At 40.1% G+C, this 18,192-nt stretch overlaps 1 protein-coding gene across 1 annotated transcript; it reads left to right on the top strand.

The window, feature by feature from the left end:
• The first annotated feature begins 1,429 nt into the window (after window positions 1–1,429).
• Window positions 1,430–3,307, top strand: LOC142167123 (uncharacterized). Its single transcript, XM_075227280.1, has 3 exons — window positions 1,430–1,673; window positions 1,902–2,582; window positions 3,279–3,307. Exons 1-3 carry the CDS (start codon window positions 1,430–1,432, stop codon window positions 3,305–3,307), a joined length of 954 nt encoding a protein of 317 aa, XP_075083381.1.
• The last annotated feature ends 14,885 nt before the right edge of the window (window positions 3,308–18,192 follow it).

Genomic DNA, 18,192 nt, shown 5'->3' with positions numbered 1-18,192 from the left:
CAGTTCGGACGGTGTAAACTTCCAACAAACGGAACAATGAACTTGTTAAAATAGGACTTGCTTTATAATACCCTTTTTTTCCTTTCATCAGGGTGTTCAAAATCGAATCGAAACTGAAAACCGAACTGAAATCTAAGCTTAATGGTTTATTGGTATCGGGTTAACAGTTTAACGGACGGGGAACAGATTGAAATTTTTTTATTAAAGGCTTATCGGTTTGGGGGCGGATTATTCAATTTTCTTAATGGATAATCCGTTAACCCGTTAAGAATATATATATATATATATTAAATATAAAAAACCCTTCCACTTCTTCCAGTATTAAATATCAAAAACCCTTCAACTTCTTCCGGTACTCTATCTCTAAGTTCTAACGCCTAATTCCTAAATAATCAGAACCCTTATGTACTATGCATCAGAAGATCCGAGGCTTGGCTTAGCTTAGCTTATTCTCCCACCCTACAACAAGATTGTTTAAGCTGGTGTCTATGGTTCACATCTGCTTTTATTTTTTTAAACTAATGCCTGTCTATGTTTAATAGAAGAATAGCAGTGTTGTGCCACAACTTTTTTTACTCTACAACACATGACACACTACATCATTCTTATGTAGGCGTTAACAGACATGTATGTCTGGACTCAATGTGTAATTTCTTATTCTGAATTTGTATGTTGCGCGGTGAGCAAACAATTAATGCACGCAATATAGATTGAATTAGGCCGATAAACCGCCCGATAAGAGCTAAACCGATACCAATCCACCTGATATCTTATCGGGTGGCTAGAGGATTAATGCATTTAAAAATCGATAACCGTTAAGCCAAACAGTTAAGAGTAATTAACCGCTCAATCCGCCCGATAAACAGCCCTACCTTTTATGACACGAGTCTTCAAATTATTTTATCAATTCCTTGAACTTCTATGAGTAAGAAATCCTTATTTCATCTTACTCTTTTTTTCCAATAACAAATATGGTTTTGATTGTAGAATATTTCTTCCTCCGGACCAAAATAATTGGCAGTTACATTGATAAGCGCTCGATTTATAGAATCGACGGTTAATAGACTAATTGGAATCAATACAACCTTTCTAATTGGAATCAGCACAATCCGACGGTTTCCCTATTTCTCCCGTTTAAATAATTTGGTGTTCTTTCACACCCTTTTGAAAGGGCACATCAACAATCAATGTAAAAATAGGGGAAACAACCAAAACTTGTGAAAAAAGATAAATAAAACTCCTAGTTTATGAGAGTGCCACATCACCTTGCCCATGTCCCTGCTTTATATAATTATACAGATTTGTTGGTCTTGTACATGTTAGTGATACATCATCATGCTCAATGAAGGAAGCAATCTACTCTTTTCTTTCGAAGCACTCACTATGTCCATCACAAATACGTGGACAAAGTTATGATGGAACTAGTAATATGAGGGGAGAGATAAATGGTCTCAAGACTTTGATTATGAAAGATAGTTCATCGGTATATTACATTCATTGCTTTGTGTATCAATTGCAATTAATACTTGTAGTTATTGCTAAAAAGTATTTGGATGTTGAAGACTTCTTTCGTCATGTTACTAATATATTGAATGTCATTGGAGGATCTTTTAAGCACAGAGATTTGCTTCGACATCTTCAAGCTGAAAAGTTGGAGCAATTACTTGAGTCCGGTATACTGGACGAGGACTAAATCAAGAACGCGGGCTTCAAAGACCAGGTGACACTCGTTAGGGATCACATTTCAAAATATTAGATAACTTTATTGTTATTTTTTCATTTATTGTTCGTGTGCTTGAAGTGATTAAATATGAAGGTTCTACCTGAAATGAGAGAAATCAAGCAAAATATCTTTTGAGTGACATTCAAATTTGTTTTTATGCTTCATTTGATGTTGAAAGTTTTGGCAATATCAAATGAGTTGAACAAAATCCTACAAAAGAGGGATCAAGATATTGTTAATGTCGTCGAGTTTCTTAACATTACAAAGAAAAGATTGCAAGATATGAGAGAAAGTAGATGGGAATCTTTACTAGATGATGTTTTCTCAGTTTGTGTTATGCATGACATTTTGATTCCCAAGATAGAAGAATCATATTTTCCTGAAAAGTCGGAGCGCAAGTCTTCCGGTATTTGTTATTCACACTACTTGAGTGTTGATATCTTTTATATTGTAATTGATGTGCAACTTCAAGAGCTTAATGACCGTTTAGATGTAGTGAGTAGCGATTTGCTTCTCGGGATGGCTAGCTTGAATCCAACCAATTCTTTTGCAAATTTTAATAAAGGTAAAATAATGATTTTAGCAAAATGTTACCCAAATGAGTTTGATGAAGTACAAATTCGAGACTTGAGTTATCAACTTGATACTTTCATAGTTCATATGCGAGCCGGTAATCCCAAGTTCTCCAACTTACAAGGAATTAGTGATTTGGCAAAAGCATTGGTTGAGGCAAATCTTGTGGAGACTTATTCGTATGTTTATTTACTTGTGAAGTTGACTCTGATTTTACCTGTTTCTACCGCAACTGGGGATAGAGCATTCTCATCCATGAAGCAGATAAAGAATGAAGAACAGAATTGTAACGATTCGGCTGGTCATTTTGAGTATTACAGCCCCGTTCCCTCATTTACTGCTCAATTATTTCTTTACAATTGTTATGTGACTTGTCGGGGTAATTGGTTCGAGTCCGGTGAGGTTTTAGAATAAATTGGAATACTTAGTTCCAAAGTTTAAAGCTTAAGTTGAAATAGTTGACCGGATGTTGACTTATATGTAAACGACCCCGGAATAGAGTTTTGATGATTCCAATAGCTACGTATGGTGATTTTGAATTTAGAAGGGTGTCCGAAAACTTATTTGGAAATCCGTAGTTAAATTAGGCTTGAAATGGCTAAAATAGAAATTTAAGTTTAGAAGTTTGACCGGGGAGTTGACTTTTTGATATCAGGGTCGGAATCCGATTCTGAAAATTTTAATAGGTCATTTATGTCATTTATGACTTGTGTGCAAAATTTGAGATCAATCGGACTTGATTTGATAGGTTTCAGCATCGAATGTAGAAGTTGGAATTTTTTTATTTTATTAGGCTTGAATTGGGGTATGATTCGTATTTTTAGTGTTGTTTGATGTGATTTATTGTTTCGACTAAGTTCGTATGATGTTTTAGGACTTGTTGGTGTATTTGGTTGAGGTCCCAGGGGCCTCGGGTGAGTTTTGGAGGGTTAACAGATCAATTTTGGACTTGGTGTTTTACTGAAATTTTTCTGGTGCACAGGTCTGGTTTCCTTCTATGCGATCGCATGAGAAAGTCCGTGATCGCATAGGCTTAGCTAGACAATGGAGGTTTTGTGTTATGCGGTCGTGTGGGGATATCTGTGATCGCGTAGGGTGCTGAGTTTTGTTCTATGCGATCGCGTGGGGAGGACCGCGATCGCGTAGCTGGGAAGAGGGAAGGCATCGCGAACGTGTGGATCAAGCCGCGTTCGCGAAGAGGAGGTGAGGCAGTTGGGGTTTGCGGGAGTTGTTCTATGCGAATGCGTGGCCCTTCCGCGATCGCGTAGGCTTGGGAAGCCCGTGCTTCGCGTTCGCGGGTGTCATTGTGCGGTCGTGTAGAGGAGTTTTGGGGGCAGTTCATTTTGTGCTTCGCGATCGCGGGACTTGGTCCGCGATCGCATAGAAGAAACGACCGGGCAAAGAGTTTAAGTTTTGAAAATGGGACCTCGTCCCATTTTCCATTTTTAACGATTTGGAGCTCGGGGAGAGGCGCTTTTCGAGAGATTTTCAAGGAAAACAACGGGGTAAGTGTTCTTAACTCAATTTTGGTCAAGTTACCCGAATCTATTTCTATTTTTAGCATTTAATTGGTGAGCTAAGTTGGTAAATTTTGAAAACCCTCTTGGATAAATTTGAGGATTTGAGGGCCGAATTGTTATCGAAATTTAGTAATTTTGGCATGGTTGGACTCGTGGTTGAATGGGCGTTCATATTTTGTAAATTTTGTCATATTCTGAAACGTGGACCCCACGGGCAATTTTTGAGTGCAATTTCGAATTTTGTTGAAAAATTAGTATTTTTATATGGAATTAATTCCTATAATTTGTATTGACTGAATCGACTTAATTGTGACTAGATTCGAGGAGTTCGGAGGCCGATTCGCGAGGCAAAGGCATAGCAGAATAAAGAATTGACTGTTTGAGGTAAGTAAGAGTTCTAAATTTGGTACTAAGGGTATGAAATCCTGGATTCTATGATATGTCATTGGTTTTGAGATGACGCGCATGCTAGGTGACGGGCGTATGGGCGTACACCGTAGGAATTATGACTTGATAAATTCCATGAAACTGTGTGGTTGAATAATCTATTGATATTCGTACATTTTTCACGTATTAGAGAAATCAATCTTTAAATCATGTTTAAAACATGTGTTTACACTGTAGAGACCCACAGAGGTCGTGTACTTGTTGAATTATCTGCTAAATTGTAATTGATGTTTTGCACTAAGTCACAGTTTTACTTGCACATTTCATCTTAGTCTTGTTACTTATTGAGTTTGTTGTACTCATACTACACTCTACACCTCGTGTGCAGATCCAGGTACTTCTGGACACGGCGATTGCTAGTTTTTCGGAGCTTTATCTGTTGGAGACTATCGAGGTAGTTGCTTGACGTCCGCAGACCTTGACTCTCTTTCCATTCAGTTTTTGTATTGTTCTATATTTTCAGATATTGTTTTTATCAGTCGGAATTTATTATCATTTAGGTGCTCATGTACTCAGTGACACCGAATTTTATGAGTGTATTTATATCATTATATGTGGGGTTTTATATTAAATTTAGATATTATGTTTTCAATCATAAAAGATATTGTGGTTTATTGAGGTTGTCGTCTTGCCTAGTATCGAGATAGGCGTCATCACGACATGCGAATATTTGGGTCATGACAAGTTGATATCAAAGCCTAGGTTACATAGGTCTCACGAGTCATGAGCAGGTTTAGTAGAGTCTTGTGGATAGGTACGGAGACGTCTGTACTTATCTTCGAGAGGCTGCTGAACCCTTAGGAAAATTTCACTTTCTTGTATTCTATCGTGCAAATTTATTGATTCTGGAAACTAAATTTCTATTATTCTATTCTCTCACAAATGGTGAGGACACGTACTACCGGAATCAGACGGTCAGCCACAAATGCCACCAGTTAGGGCCGCGAGAAGTCGGGGTCGTGGTAGAGGCCGGGGTCGAGGTAGAGGTCGGGGTGTAGCTCGTACATCAATTGCTCTAGCTGAGGAGCAGATTCTAAATATATTTGAGTCGGCGGGACCAGCTCAGGCACCAGTTGTGCCTATTATGATTCCAGGCCATCAGGAGGCTCTACCACAGATATTGACTATTTGCACTGGCCTTGCTCAGATAGTTTCGGCTCAGGCCGCACCATCCACTTCTTAGGTCGGGGGAGGTACTCATACCCTTGTTGCCCGTACTCCATAGCAGGTAGTGCAGGAACTTCAGATACTGGGGACACTACCAGCCAGCCAGTTGCAGCTCCTTAGGTTCGGTAGTCCCCGTTATGGCTAATGATGAGCAGAGGAGACTTGAGAGATTTGGGAGGCTTAGACCTCCATCATTTAGCGGTGTTGAGTCAGAGGATGCTCAGGGTTTCCTGGATAAGTGCCAACGGATGCTTCGGACAGCGGGTATTTTGGAGACCGGTGGGGTCTCGTTCACTACTTTTCAGTTTTCTAGGGCTGCCTTCAGATGGTGGAAGGCTTATGAGAGGTGCAGGCTGGTTGGTGCAACACCACTTACATAGTAGGAGTTCTCCTTTCTCTTCTTGGAGAAGTTCGTGCCGCAGTATCGTAGAGAGGAGCTACGCAGACAGTTTGAGCAATTACGTCAAGAGAGCATGTCTGTGATGCAGTAAGAGATGAGATTTTCTGAGTTGGCTCGTCATGTAGTTTGGTTGGTTCCCACTGATAGGGGGAGGTTTAGTAGGTCCATTGATGGCCTCACATATCATCTGCGGTTACTTATGACTCGGGAGAGGATATCTGGTGCTACTTTTGATGAGGTAGTTGACATTGCTCGGTAGATAGAGATGGTCTGTAGCCAGGAGCGATGAGAGACGGAGGGCAAGAGCCTTGTGGATCGAGTAGTTTTAGTGGCGTTCCTTCAGGGGGTCAGTTCTACCACATCAGGGGTCGTCCTTACAGACATGCTCAGACGGGTCATCCAATTCACTGTGGTGCATCATCCAGCCATGGTTCATACAGTTCTCACCAGGGTAAGTCATCTCTCAGTGCCCTTCAAGCCTAGAGTTCGTCCAGTGCTCCTTTAGTACAGGGTTTATTTGTGTCGGGTTCTTCATGCAGTTATTCTGGTTCTTGAGGCCCAATTTAGCACCCACCACCACCACCAGGGAGTTTCTTTGAGTGTAGGGAGTTTGGACATGTGTGGAGGCAGTGTCCTCATCGCCCGGAAGGTCCAGTGCAGCAGAGGAATCAAACTACGACTTCAGCACCAGTTACTTTGCCACCCGCCCAGCCAGCTCGGGGTGGGGGTCATTCAGCTAGGGGTCGCCCAAGAGGGGGAGGCCGATCAGGTGGCGGTCATGCCCGATTCTATGCTTTTCCTGCCAGGCCAGATGTCGTTTCTTCAGATGCAGTGATCACAGGTATTGTCTCAGTGTGCCACAGGGAGGTTTCTATATTATTTGACCCTGGTTCCACTTATTTGTATGTATCATCGTACTTTACTCATTTTCTGGATATGTTATGTGAATCCTTAATTTTACCTATTGTATCTACGCCGGTGGGCGATACTATTATTATGGACTGTGTGTATTGGTCATGTTTGGTAACTATTGGGGGACTGGAGACTAGATTTGATCTCTTATTGCTTAGTATGGTTGATTTCGATGTAATCTTGGGTATGGATTGGTTGTCTCAATGTTATGCTATTCTAGACAGTCACACAAAAACTGTGACGTTGGCGATGCCAGGGTTGCCGAAGTTCGAATGGAGAGGTTCTCTAGACTATGTTCCTAGTAGGGTAATCTCTTATTTGAAGGCCCAACATATGGTTGAGAAGGGGTGTTTGTCCTATTTGGCCTTTGTGAAAGATGTTAATACATACACTTCTACTATTGATTCTATACCGGTAGTGCGAGACTTTACGGATGTATTTCCTGCAGACATGCCGGGTATGCCGCCTGACAGGGATATTGATTTCGGTATTGACTTGGTGTCGGACACTCAGCCCATTTCTATTCCTCCATATCATATTGCACCAACTGAGTTAAAAGAATTGAAAGAGCAACTTCATGAACTTCTTGATAAGGGGTTTATTAGGCCTAGTGTGTCGCCTTCGGGTGCACCGGTTCTGTTTGTGAAAAAGAAGGATGGTACTATGCGGATGTGCATCGACTACAGGCAGTTAAACAAAGTTACGATCAAGAACAAGTATCTTTTGTTGCGTATTAATGATTTATTCGAACAACTTCAGGGAGCGAGGGTATTCTCCAAAATTGATTTGAGATCCGGGTATCACCAGTTGAAAAGTTGGGATTTGGATATTCTAAATATGCATTCAGGACCCGTTATGGTCACTATGAATTTCTCGTTATATCTTTTGGGCTGACCAATGACCCAGCAACATTTATGCACTTGATGAATAGCGTATTCTAGCCAAATCTTGATTCATTTGTCGGAGTATTTATTGATGATATCCTGGTTTACTCACGTAGCCAGGAGGAGCAAGCAAAATACTTGGGTATTATATTACAGAGGTTGAGATAGGCGAGATTGTATGCCAAATTCTCTAAGTGTGAGCTCTGGCTTAGTTCGGTGGCATTCTTGGGATACATAGTGTCCAGTGAAGGAATCAAGGTGGATCCGAAGACGATAGAGGCAGTTTAGAGTTGGCCCAGGCCATCTTCAGCTACTGATATTTGGAGTTTTCTTGGCTTGGCCGGTAATTATCGTCGCTTCATGGAGGTTTTCTCGTCTATTGCGTCGCCTTTGAATAAATTGACCCAGAAAGGTGCTCCATTCAGGTGGTCGGATGAGTGTGAAGAGAGCTTTCAAAAGCTCAAGACTGCCTTGACCACAACTCCAGTTCTAGTTTTTCCTTCAGCTTCAGGCTCTTATACAGTGTATTGTGATACTTCATGGATTGGTATTGGGTGTGTCTTAATGCAGGAGGGTAGAGTGATTGCTTATGCTTCACGTCAGTTGAAGCCACATGAAAAGAACTACCATGTTCATGATATAGAATTGGTAGCTATTGTTCATGCACTAAAGATTTGGAGGCATTATCTCTACGGTGTGTCTTGTGAGGTATTTACAGATCATCGGAGTCTCCATCACTTGTTAAAACAAAAAGATCTAAATTTGAGATGACGGATATGGTTGGAGCTACTGAAGGACTATGATATTCCTATTCTGTATCACCCCGGAAAGGCCAATGTGGTGGTCGATGCCCTGAGCAGAAAGGCGGTGAGTATGGGTAGCCTTGCGTTCATTCCTGTTGGTGAAAGGCCTCTTGCAGTTGATGTTCAGAACTTGGCCAACCAGTTCGTGATATTAGATGTTTTGGAGCCCAATCGGGTTCTAGCTTGTATGGTTTATCGGTCTTCTTTATATGATTGTATCAGAGAGCACCAGTATGATGATCCCCATTTGCTTGTCCTTAAGGACAAAGTTCAGCACGGTGATGCCAGAGGTGTTACTATTGGGGATAATGGGGTATTGAGGATGCATGGTCGGATTTGTGTGCCTAATGTAAATGGGATGCGTGAATTGATTCTTGAAGAAGCCCATAGTTTTCGGTATTCCATTTATCCGGGTGCCGCTAAGATGTTTTAAGGACTTGAGGCAGCAATATTTGTAGAGAAAAATGAAGAAAGATATAGTTGGGTTTGTAGCTCGATGTTTAAATTGTCAACAGGTGAAGTATGAGCATCAGAGACGAGGCAGATTACTTCAGAGACTTGAAATTCCGGAGTGGAAGTGGGAGCGTATTACCATGGACTTCGTAGTTGGACTCCCACGGACTTTGAGGAAGTTTGATGTTGTTTGGGTGATTGTAGATCGGTTGACCAAGTCCGCAAATTTTATTCCAGTCGGTACTACTTATTCTGCGGAGTGGTTGGCTGAGATTTAAATCCACGAGATTTTTTGCCTACACGGTATGCCAGTGTCTATCATTTCAGATCGGGGCACGCAGTTTACATCACAGTTTTGGAGAGTAGTGCAGCGAGGTTTGGGTATACAGGTTCAATTGAGTACAGAATTTCACCTTCAGATGGACGGACAGTCCGAGCGCACTATTCAGATATTGGAAGATATGATACGTGCTTGTGTTATAGATTTTGGAGGTTCTTGGGATCAATTTCTGCCACTGGCAGAGTTTTCTTACAATAACAGCTACCAATTGAGCATTCAGATGGCTCCGTATGAGGCTTTATATGGGAGAAAGTGTCGGTCTTCGGTGGGTTGGTTTGAGCCAGGTGAGGCTAGACTATTGGGAACTGATTTGTTTCAAGATGCTTTGGAGAAGGTTAAATTGATTCAGGAGCAGCTTCGCACGGCGCAGTCTAGACAGAAGAGTTATGCCAACATGAAGGTCCGTGATGTTGCTTACATGGTTGGGGAGAAGGTTCTGCTCAAGGTTTCACCCACAAAGGGTGTGTTGAGGTTCGGGAAGAAGGGCAAGTTGAGCCCTGGATATATTGGGCCTTTTGAAATACTTAAGAAGGTTGGATATGTGGCTTATGAACTTGCATTGCCGCCTAGTTTATTGGGTGTTCATCCAGTGTTTCATGTATCTATGCTCCGAAAGTATGTCGGGGATCCGTCTCATGTTTTAGATTTTAACACAATGCAGTTGGATGGTAATTTGACTTATGATGTGGAGTCGGTGCCCATTCGAGGACGGTGGCCTCAAGTAGCTTCAGTGAAAGTGCAGTGGAGAGGCCAGCCAGTCGGAGAAGCAACCTGGGAGATTGAGCGGGAGATGCGGAGCAAATACCCACACCTATTTGAGGCTCCAAGTATAATTCTAAACCCATTCGAGGACGAACGTTTCTTTAAGAGGGGGAGAATGCAACGACACGGCCGGTCATTTTGAGTATTACAGCCCCGTTCCCCCATTTACTGCTCAATTTGTGCTTTACAGTTATTTTGTGACTTGCCAGGGTAATTGGTTCGGGTCCGGTGAGGTTTTGGAATGAATTGGAACACTTAGTTCCAAGATTTAAAGTTTAAGTTGAAATAGTTGACCGGATGTTGACTTATGTGTAAACGACCCCGGAATAGAGTTTTAATGATTCCAATAGCTCTGTATGGTAATTTTGGATTTAGGATCATGTCCGGAAACTTATTTGGAAGTCCGTAGTTAAAATAAGCTTGAAATGGCTAAAATAGAAATTTAAGTTTGGAAGTTTGACCAGGGAGTTTACTTTTTGATATCGGGGTCGGAATCCGATTCTGGAAATTGGAATAGGTCCGCAATGTCATTTATGAATTGTTAAAAATTTAAGATCAATCGGACTTGATTTGATTGATTTTGGCATCGAATGTAGAAATTGGAATTTCTTAGTTTCATTAGGCTTGAATTGGGGTATGATTCGTGTTTTTACCATTGTTTGATGTGGTTTGAGATTTCGACTAAGTTTGTATGATGTTTTCGGACTTGTTGGTGTATTTGGTTGAGGTTCCGGGGGCCTTGGGTGAGTTTCGGAAGGTTAACGGATCAATTTTGGACTTGGTGTTTTGCTGAAATTTTTCTGGTGCATAGGTGTGGTTTCCTTCTACGCGATCGCATGAAAAGGTCTGCGATCGCGTAGGCTTAACTGGACAGCGGAGGTTTCGTTCTATGCAATCGTGTGGGGATATCTGCGATCGCGTAGGGTTAATTGGGGGCTGCTGAGGTTTGTTTTATACAATCGTGTGGGGAGGACCGTGATCGCGTAGCTGGGAAGAGAGAAGGCATCGCGAACGCATGGATCAAGCCGCGTTCGCGAAGAGGAGGTGGATCAAGTCTCTATTGTTCATTATTTATGCATCATATCATTGTTGTTTGGGCTTCTTATCATGATTTATGAGAGCCCGAGAGGCTGGAGAGGGCTTTGAAAGGATGCATTTATTTCATTATTTTTGCACTTCAGCTGTCACATATCACTATTTTTTTGGAAATTTCTGAGAGATATTATTTTCTGTTTCATTTGAACTTGATATGAAATTATTGTGGTCTTAATGTTGAGCTTGAAAGCATGCCTACCTTCTTATATTGGAAATTACTGTAATTGGACTTAACTGTGAAGCTCGTCACTACTTTCAGTTCTTTATTTAGTATTGTTACTTGTTAAGTTTGTTGTACTCATACTACACTCTGCACCTCGTATGCAGATCCAAGGACTTCTGGACACGGCGGTTGCTAGTTTTTCGGAGCTTTATCTGTTGGAGACTATCGAGGTAGTTGTTTGACGTCCGCAGATCTTGACTCTCTTTCCTTTCAGTTTTTGTATTGTTCTATATTTTCAGATAGTGTTTTTATTAGTCGGACTTTGTTATCATTTAGATGCTCATGTACTCAGTGACATCGGGTTTTGGGAGTGTATTTATATCAGTATGTGTGGGTTTTTCTATTAAATTTAGATAATATGTTTTCAATCTTAAAAGAAATTGTGGTTTATTGAGGTTGTATGTTTGCCTAGTAACGAGTTAGGCACTTTCACGACATGCAAATTTTGGGGTCGTGACAGGAATAGCATGGGTGACCAATATTTAAATGACTATTTAGTTTGTTACATAGAGTGTGATGTAATCACAAATGTAAGTAATGATGTCATAATGGATCGTTTTCAAAATATGAAAACTCGTCGAGGACAATTATAAATAGATGATGTATATTTATAATATTAATATTATTGTTGGAAGTTTTATGGTTGCGTCAATTAGTTATAGTTATTATATTTTTTTTGTTTGATCGATTTGTCTATATAAATTAAAAAGATGAATAACCCTAACCGACGCCCGAGTTGATCAAATCGACTAGCTTGGCACCCGAAATCTCTAAATCCTGGATCCGCCTCTGATCACTAGTCTCTTTGTTGGAACAGTAGTAGGTGATATTGAAGAAAAACACAGGAAATATTGGTAGTTGTAATAATATAGTGCAAGTAAAGTAAATAAGCTTTTCGTCAGAAGTGAGCACGATCGACTTGACATTGAAGAACTTAGTGGGCGTTTGGACGTAAAAATTATAAAATTCAAAAAAAAAGAATTTTTTTTCAAGTGAAAATGGCATTAATTAAAGTTGTGTTTGGACATGAATATACTTTTGGGTTGTTTTGAATTTTTGTAAGTGATCTAAGTGAAAAATTTAAAAAATAGCTTTTTGGAATTTTTCAAATGTTTGAAAAATTCCAAAATTCATTTTCAAATGAAAATCGGAAATTTTATGGCCAAACTGTAACGACCCGACAGGTCGTTTTGAGATTTAGCACGTCATTCGGCAGTTTGAGGCCTTGAGTTACTTCACTTCAGGTATTATGACTTTTACGCATGGTCGGAATTTAATTTTGGGAAGATCGGAGTTGATTTGGAAAAACAATTCTAATTTCGGAAGCCTTAAGTTGGAGGAATTGACTAAAATATGGTTTTTGAGTAAACGACCTCGAAATCGGGATTTGAAGGTTCCAACAGGTTCGTATGATGATTTTGGACTTGGGCGTATGTCCGGATCGGGTTTTGGATGACCGGCAGCGTTTCTGTGCCTATTGTAGAAATTGGCATTTTGGAAGAATTACATAAAAATTGGGTTGAGGCGTATTTCGATATTATCGATGTCCGTTTGGGATTTCGAGTCTAGGAATAACTCCGTATGGTGATTCTGGTATTGGGAGCGCATCCGGAAGTGGATTTGGAGGTACGTAGGTCATTTCGGGGTCATTTAGCGAAAGTTAGAAATTTGAAGGTTTATGGAAAGTTTGACCGGGAGTCGACTTTATGATATCGGGGTCGGATTCCGATTCCGGAAGTTGGAGTAGGTCTGTAATGTCGAATATGACTTGTGTGCGAAATTTGAGGTCAATCGGACATGATTTGAAAGGTTTTGGCATCGAATGTAGAAGTTTGAAGTACTAAAGTTCATTGAGATTGAATTGGGGTGTGATTCATGATTTCGATGTTATTTGGCGTGATTTGAGGGTTCGAGCGAGTTCGTTTTATAATTCCAAACTTGTTGGTATGTTCGGGCGGGGCCTCGGGGCCCCGAGTGGCAATCAGACGAGGCTCGGACCAAGTTGGAAATTGGGAGCAACAGCTGAAGCTCCCAGTTGCTATCATAATTGCACCAGCGCTTGGACAGCCACAGGTTCGAACTACGAGCCGCAGAAGCGAAAGAGTGAGGGCAGCCCAGCCACCGTAGGTGCAGATATTTTGGCGCACCTGCGTGACCGCAGGTGCGAGAGAAGTAGTCGCAGGAGCGGATGGACTTGCAGAAGCGGTCCCTTTTGTCCGTAGATGCGGAGCTTGTCCAGGTAAGGGAAATGCGCACCTACGAGGATTTTGTCGCAGGTGTGAAAAAATCGCTAGGCAGAATCATTTTAAGAGCGGGATTTGGCTCTTCTTTTCTTATTTTTCACTTGGTTGGGGCGATTTTGGAGAGCTTCAAGAAGGGATTTTCATTATCTATGTCAAGGTAAGTGATTCCCGCGTATTGTGAGTTAAATACAATATTTATACATGGATTCAAGCATGAAAATTTATAGAAATTTGAGATTTTGAAGAAAAACCTAAAAATTGGTATTCTTGGATTTTGATCACGAATTTGGGCATGAAATTGAGAATACATTATATATTTGAGTTCGTAGTGCTATGGGTAGTGTTTGTCTTCGAAAATTTTCGGAATTCGGGCACGTGGGCCCGAGGGTTGCTTTATCGATTTTTCGAGCGGAATTAGAAATTGTTATATATTGATTACTTATGAGTATAAGAGTATATTTTGATTGGGTTGTATCTTATTTGACTAGTTTTGGAGCTACGAGCATCGGTTTGAGGTGCTAGAGAGGCTTTGGAGCCGGTTATGGAATTTTGGAGCGAGATAAGTCTCCTGTCTAACTCTGTAAGGGAAAAGATACCCCTAGGTGTTGTATGTTAATGTGTGCTACTTGTTGTAGGGGCTACGTACGCGCGATGTGACGAGAGCTCGTACGTAGCAACATTCATATTATTGTCCGGGTAGGCTTAGGTTCACATCATGATGTAGCTGCACTATTTGAGCATTCTCTCGCCAATTAAATTCCTTTGTTTTACATTTCTACTTGAGACTAGACTTGCTATTGTAAAGACTTCACGAGTTCATGATTAGTCACTGAATAATGTTACTCCTCTTACGGCATATTTCCGTGATATATATATACTTCATTGAAAGCTTTTTTTTTAAAGAAATTACAACTCACACGTTTATTCGTGAGTGGGGTCAAGGACCCGTCAATCTTCTTACTCTTATGGGATCGGGTCGTTCGCCTCGGCAGGGTTATGTATTTCACTCTTATGGGATCGTATCGATCGCCTCGATAGGATTTATGTACTACTCTCTCATGGGAGCGGGCCATTCGCCTCGGCAGTTTAATAGATGCATTTATGGTTCATGCCATTCGATCCTCGGCAGTACACAGCCTAAACTTTTATGTTGGATCAGGTCGTACGTCTCGGCATTTCTTATATCATATCCTCATGGATTCGTGTATAATATTTGGCAAGAAGCCAGTATATCTGTGAGTTTTTTCGATTTGAGTTATGACGATCTATCTTATGAGATCCACTATATCTATATATATGCTCCGGTTAAGGAGAGAATTTTTAATGGAGGGCTTGAGTTCCTCGGAATGAGGGGGATTTGTACCACGTGATTTATTACTTGTTTACCTCATTTATTTACTCTGCCTCATATTTACTTATCTCTTTATTGTACCTGATGTTATCAGACCACTAGTGAGTGTCTATGTCGACCCCTCGTCACTACTTCTCTAGGGTTAGGCTAGATACTTACTGGGTACACGTTGATTACGTACTCATGCTACACTTGCTGCATATTTTTGTGCAGGTACACATATGACTAGTGGCCTTGTGAGAACAGAGGCGTATATGCATGTGGGGGCTTACGTGAGCTGCATTCCGCATTACGACCTGCAGCCGGCAGAGTCTCCTTCAGAGTATTTATATTTCTCCTGTCCAAATTTGTATTTCGGACATATGTTGTATTTTAGTTTACATTCCTAGTTGATACTCATGCACTTGTGACACCGGGTTTTTGGGCGATTATGAGTTGTTCTGTATTGAAATTGTTAAAAATATTATCATTTACTCTGTAAATTCCATCTTTTACTATTGGCAGAATAACCTCGTAGACCATTGTACTTGTTCTGGTTTGTCATCCCGGTCTCTATACTCGATAGAGTTTCATCTAGACACTTATAGTTGCTAAAACACACTATCTTACACCCCTCTGACCTGTATGTTGCTCAATCACGCTGATAAAATATGCCACATCAGATAAAATATGCCACATCATTTTTTTTATTTTTTTAAAAGAAAAATGGACACCATTTTCACCTTTTTCACCCTCCAACATCATTTTAATATTCAGTCACCTTCCCCGTTTAAACCTCACCATCGAACCACAACAAAGATACTAGCAAACATCAAAAGCTTGTTTTTTTCTTACCTCTACCTCATTGTAAACAAAGAATAAAAGGAAGGATTTGTGAATATTCACCACAAATTTTTGAGGGATTGAAAGTGGGAGAGGAAGCAATTGAAGTTACAATAACTTCAAAATCTAATAATTTTCACAAACCAAGCAATTGATTTAGGCACCCACACGCCATTACAAATTAGATTCGGGCACCCCATATCTTTCTTGAAGATCAGCTTCTTTGGATGATAAATTGAAGCCATAGCCGTTTGAACACGGGAGGAATCGAGCTGACGATCTTCGACATGATCAGTGAGCTTATCAAGGGCTTTGCTTTGCTGCTGCAAATCCTTTGAGTCCACCATTTCTAGTGCTTCGTCTCTTGGTTCCATTTTTACTTTTTTGCTTTGACTATCAAATTTTGTTTCTGTTTCAGAGCTTCACCTGATTTGACTTGAACTACTCGGGGTTTTTTTTGTATTTTTTTATTTTCTACTTAGAAGGGTGATGCAGAAGAAATAATTGTGGTAGTCATCGGTGGTCTCTGTCACCGGTGATGGCAAAAATTTTCAGTGTGTTCTTTGCCATTGATGATTCGGAAGTTTCAACACTAGCCAGCGATGATTTTTCGACAGGCTCCGATGAAATTCTTATTCTTCTTGATGTTGTTGGATGAAGTTGTTATTGCGAACCATGGGTTCTTAGCTGATTTTGTTTGTTGATTCTTCTTCTATTGCCCTTTAATTATGCTGAAAAGAAAAGTTATGGCAGCAACAGAGAACAATGGGTTCTTCGTTTTTTTTGTCTTTTTCTTTTTTTTCTTTCTTTTTTCCTCTTATTTTAGTCATTTTCTATGGAATCCTTGTAATCACGCTCTTTTTGCGCGTATGTACCAAACATTTTATCCACCTCAGCCTTACCTATGCCACATCAACCGTCAGAGGGGTGTAAGATAGTGAGTTTTAGCAACTATAAGTGTTTAGATGAAACTCTATGGAGTGCAGGGACCGGGATGACAAAGCGAAACAAGTACAATGGTCTACTGGGCTATTCTGCCTTTACTATTTAATGGAAGGAAAATATGATTTCAAAATATTAAAACGAGAACCAAAATGAGTATTTATTGTTGGCTTGCCTGACAGCGGTGTCCGACGCCATCATGACCTTTAATAGATTTTGGGTCGTGACACAAACACTGATTTCAAAAAAAGGTGAAACAATTTCAAAAAAAGTGAAATATTTCATGGCCAAACGGGCTTAAATATACGAAATCTTTTTTTGTTTTTTGTTTTCGGTAATACTAATAAATACAATTCAATGGTGCACCACTTAGATGAAGAATTTCGACCTCGCTAAGAGCTCATTCTTTTTTAACGCACACGGTACCATTGCTCTTCTAACAAAAAAGAAATAAAATGATTGTATTGTCAAACACCATCACAGAAATTGGGACTAAAAATAATTTTTTTGTCTGTTCACGAGCCATCCCTCCAAATAAGATAGGCTTGTATATAGGGTGTTGGATTATTTATACTTGGTAATATAAAGTCAAAAAAAAATTTGTGGTCTTTTTTCCTTCTTTACTACTTTAATTTGACTTTTGCGAAAGACAAAATGTCCCTTGTCGGTTGTGGAAAGTTTCTTTCTTCTCTTTATATTGAATTGCTCTTTATTGGACATGTAAAGAGCTAGTAAAAAGGAGTAGCCTTAAAGGCAAAACATGTCGATTTTCCCCCTACCCCCTCCCCCTACGTGCAAGATATACGTGACGCTTAATTCAAATCTTTATTTTTTTAGCTTAACAGAAAAATGTCCATATACATTCTGTTTGAATTGAAAGGTCCAATTTATTGCCATGCTTTAAATTTTGTAACGACTGTAGTTAATATTTTGTAACAGCTACCGATTAATTTCTTCATTTGTATCTGTCCAACAGCTTTGTCCACAAAATTGAGTCTTCTTCATGAATTATCCAACACTAAAAACATCTTCATCTTCTTTTCTTCTTCAAGTTTTGTGCAAATTCCAATCTGTGAATCGAGGGAGCTCCCCTTGCGGCCATTGGCTTGAGGATGGAAGGTTTTGCTAAGACTCACTCTACTACCCAAAATCTTGTGTAGGCTCTGCCATAACGCTGAAGTGAACCGTGAATTTCTATTTGATATTACGGCTGATGGTATCCCGTATATGCCATTATCTCATCAATATATATATATATATATATATATATATATATATATATATATAAGGCTTTCCTGCCAATAGAGTGAGTCATATTGATCGGCAGGATATGAGCTGACTTAGTCAACCGATCAATAATCACTCTAATAACATTATGTTGCCTTGCCAATCCAGAGACAACATTCATGCCCAAATGCATTTCTGGAAAAAGTATTTACTAATTAAGTCATAGAGATATAAAAAATATAGTTGATATGAAGAAATTCTATCAATTGCAAACGAGGCAACTCGGCATATATACCAAAAGACTG

The sequence above is a fragment of the Nicotiana tabacum genome, chromosome 12 (genome assembly GCF_000715075.1).
Source record: "Nicotiana tabacum cultivar K326 chromosome 12, ASM71507v2, whole genome shotgun sequence".
NCBI lineage: Eukaryota > Viridiplantae > Streptophyta > Magnoliopsida > Solanales > Solanaceae > Nicotiana > Nicotiana tabacum.
The sequence above is the reverse complement of the archived record's forward strand: the minus strand, read 5'-3'. Positions and strand labels throughout refer to the sequence as shown.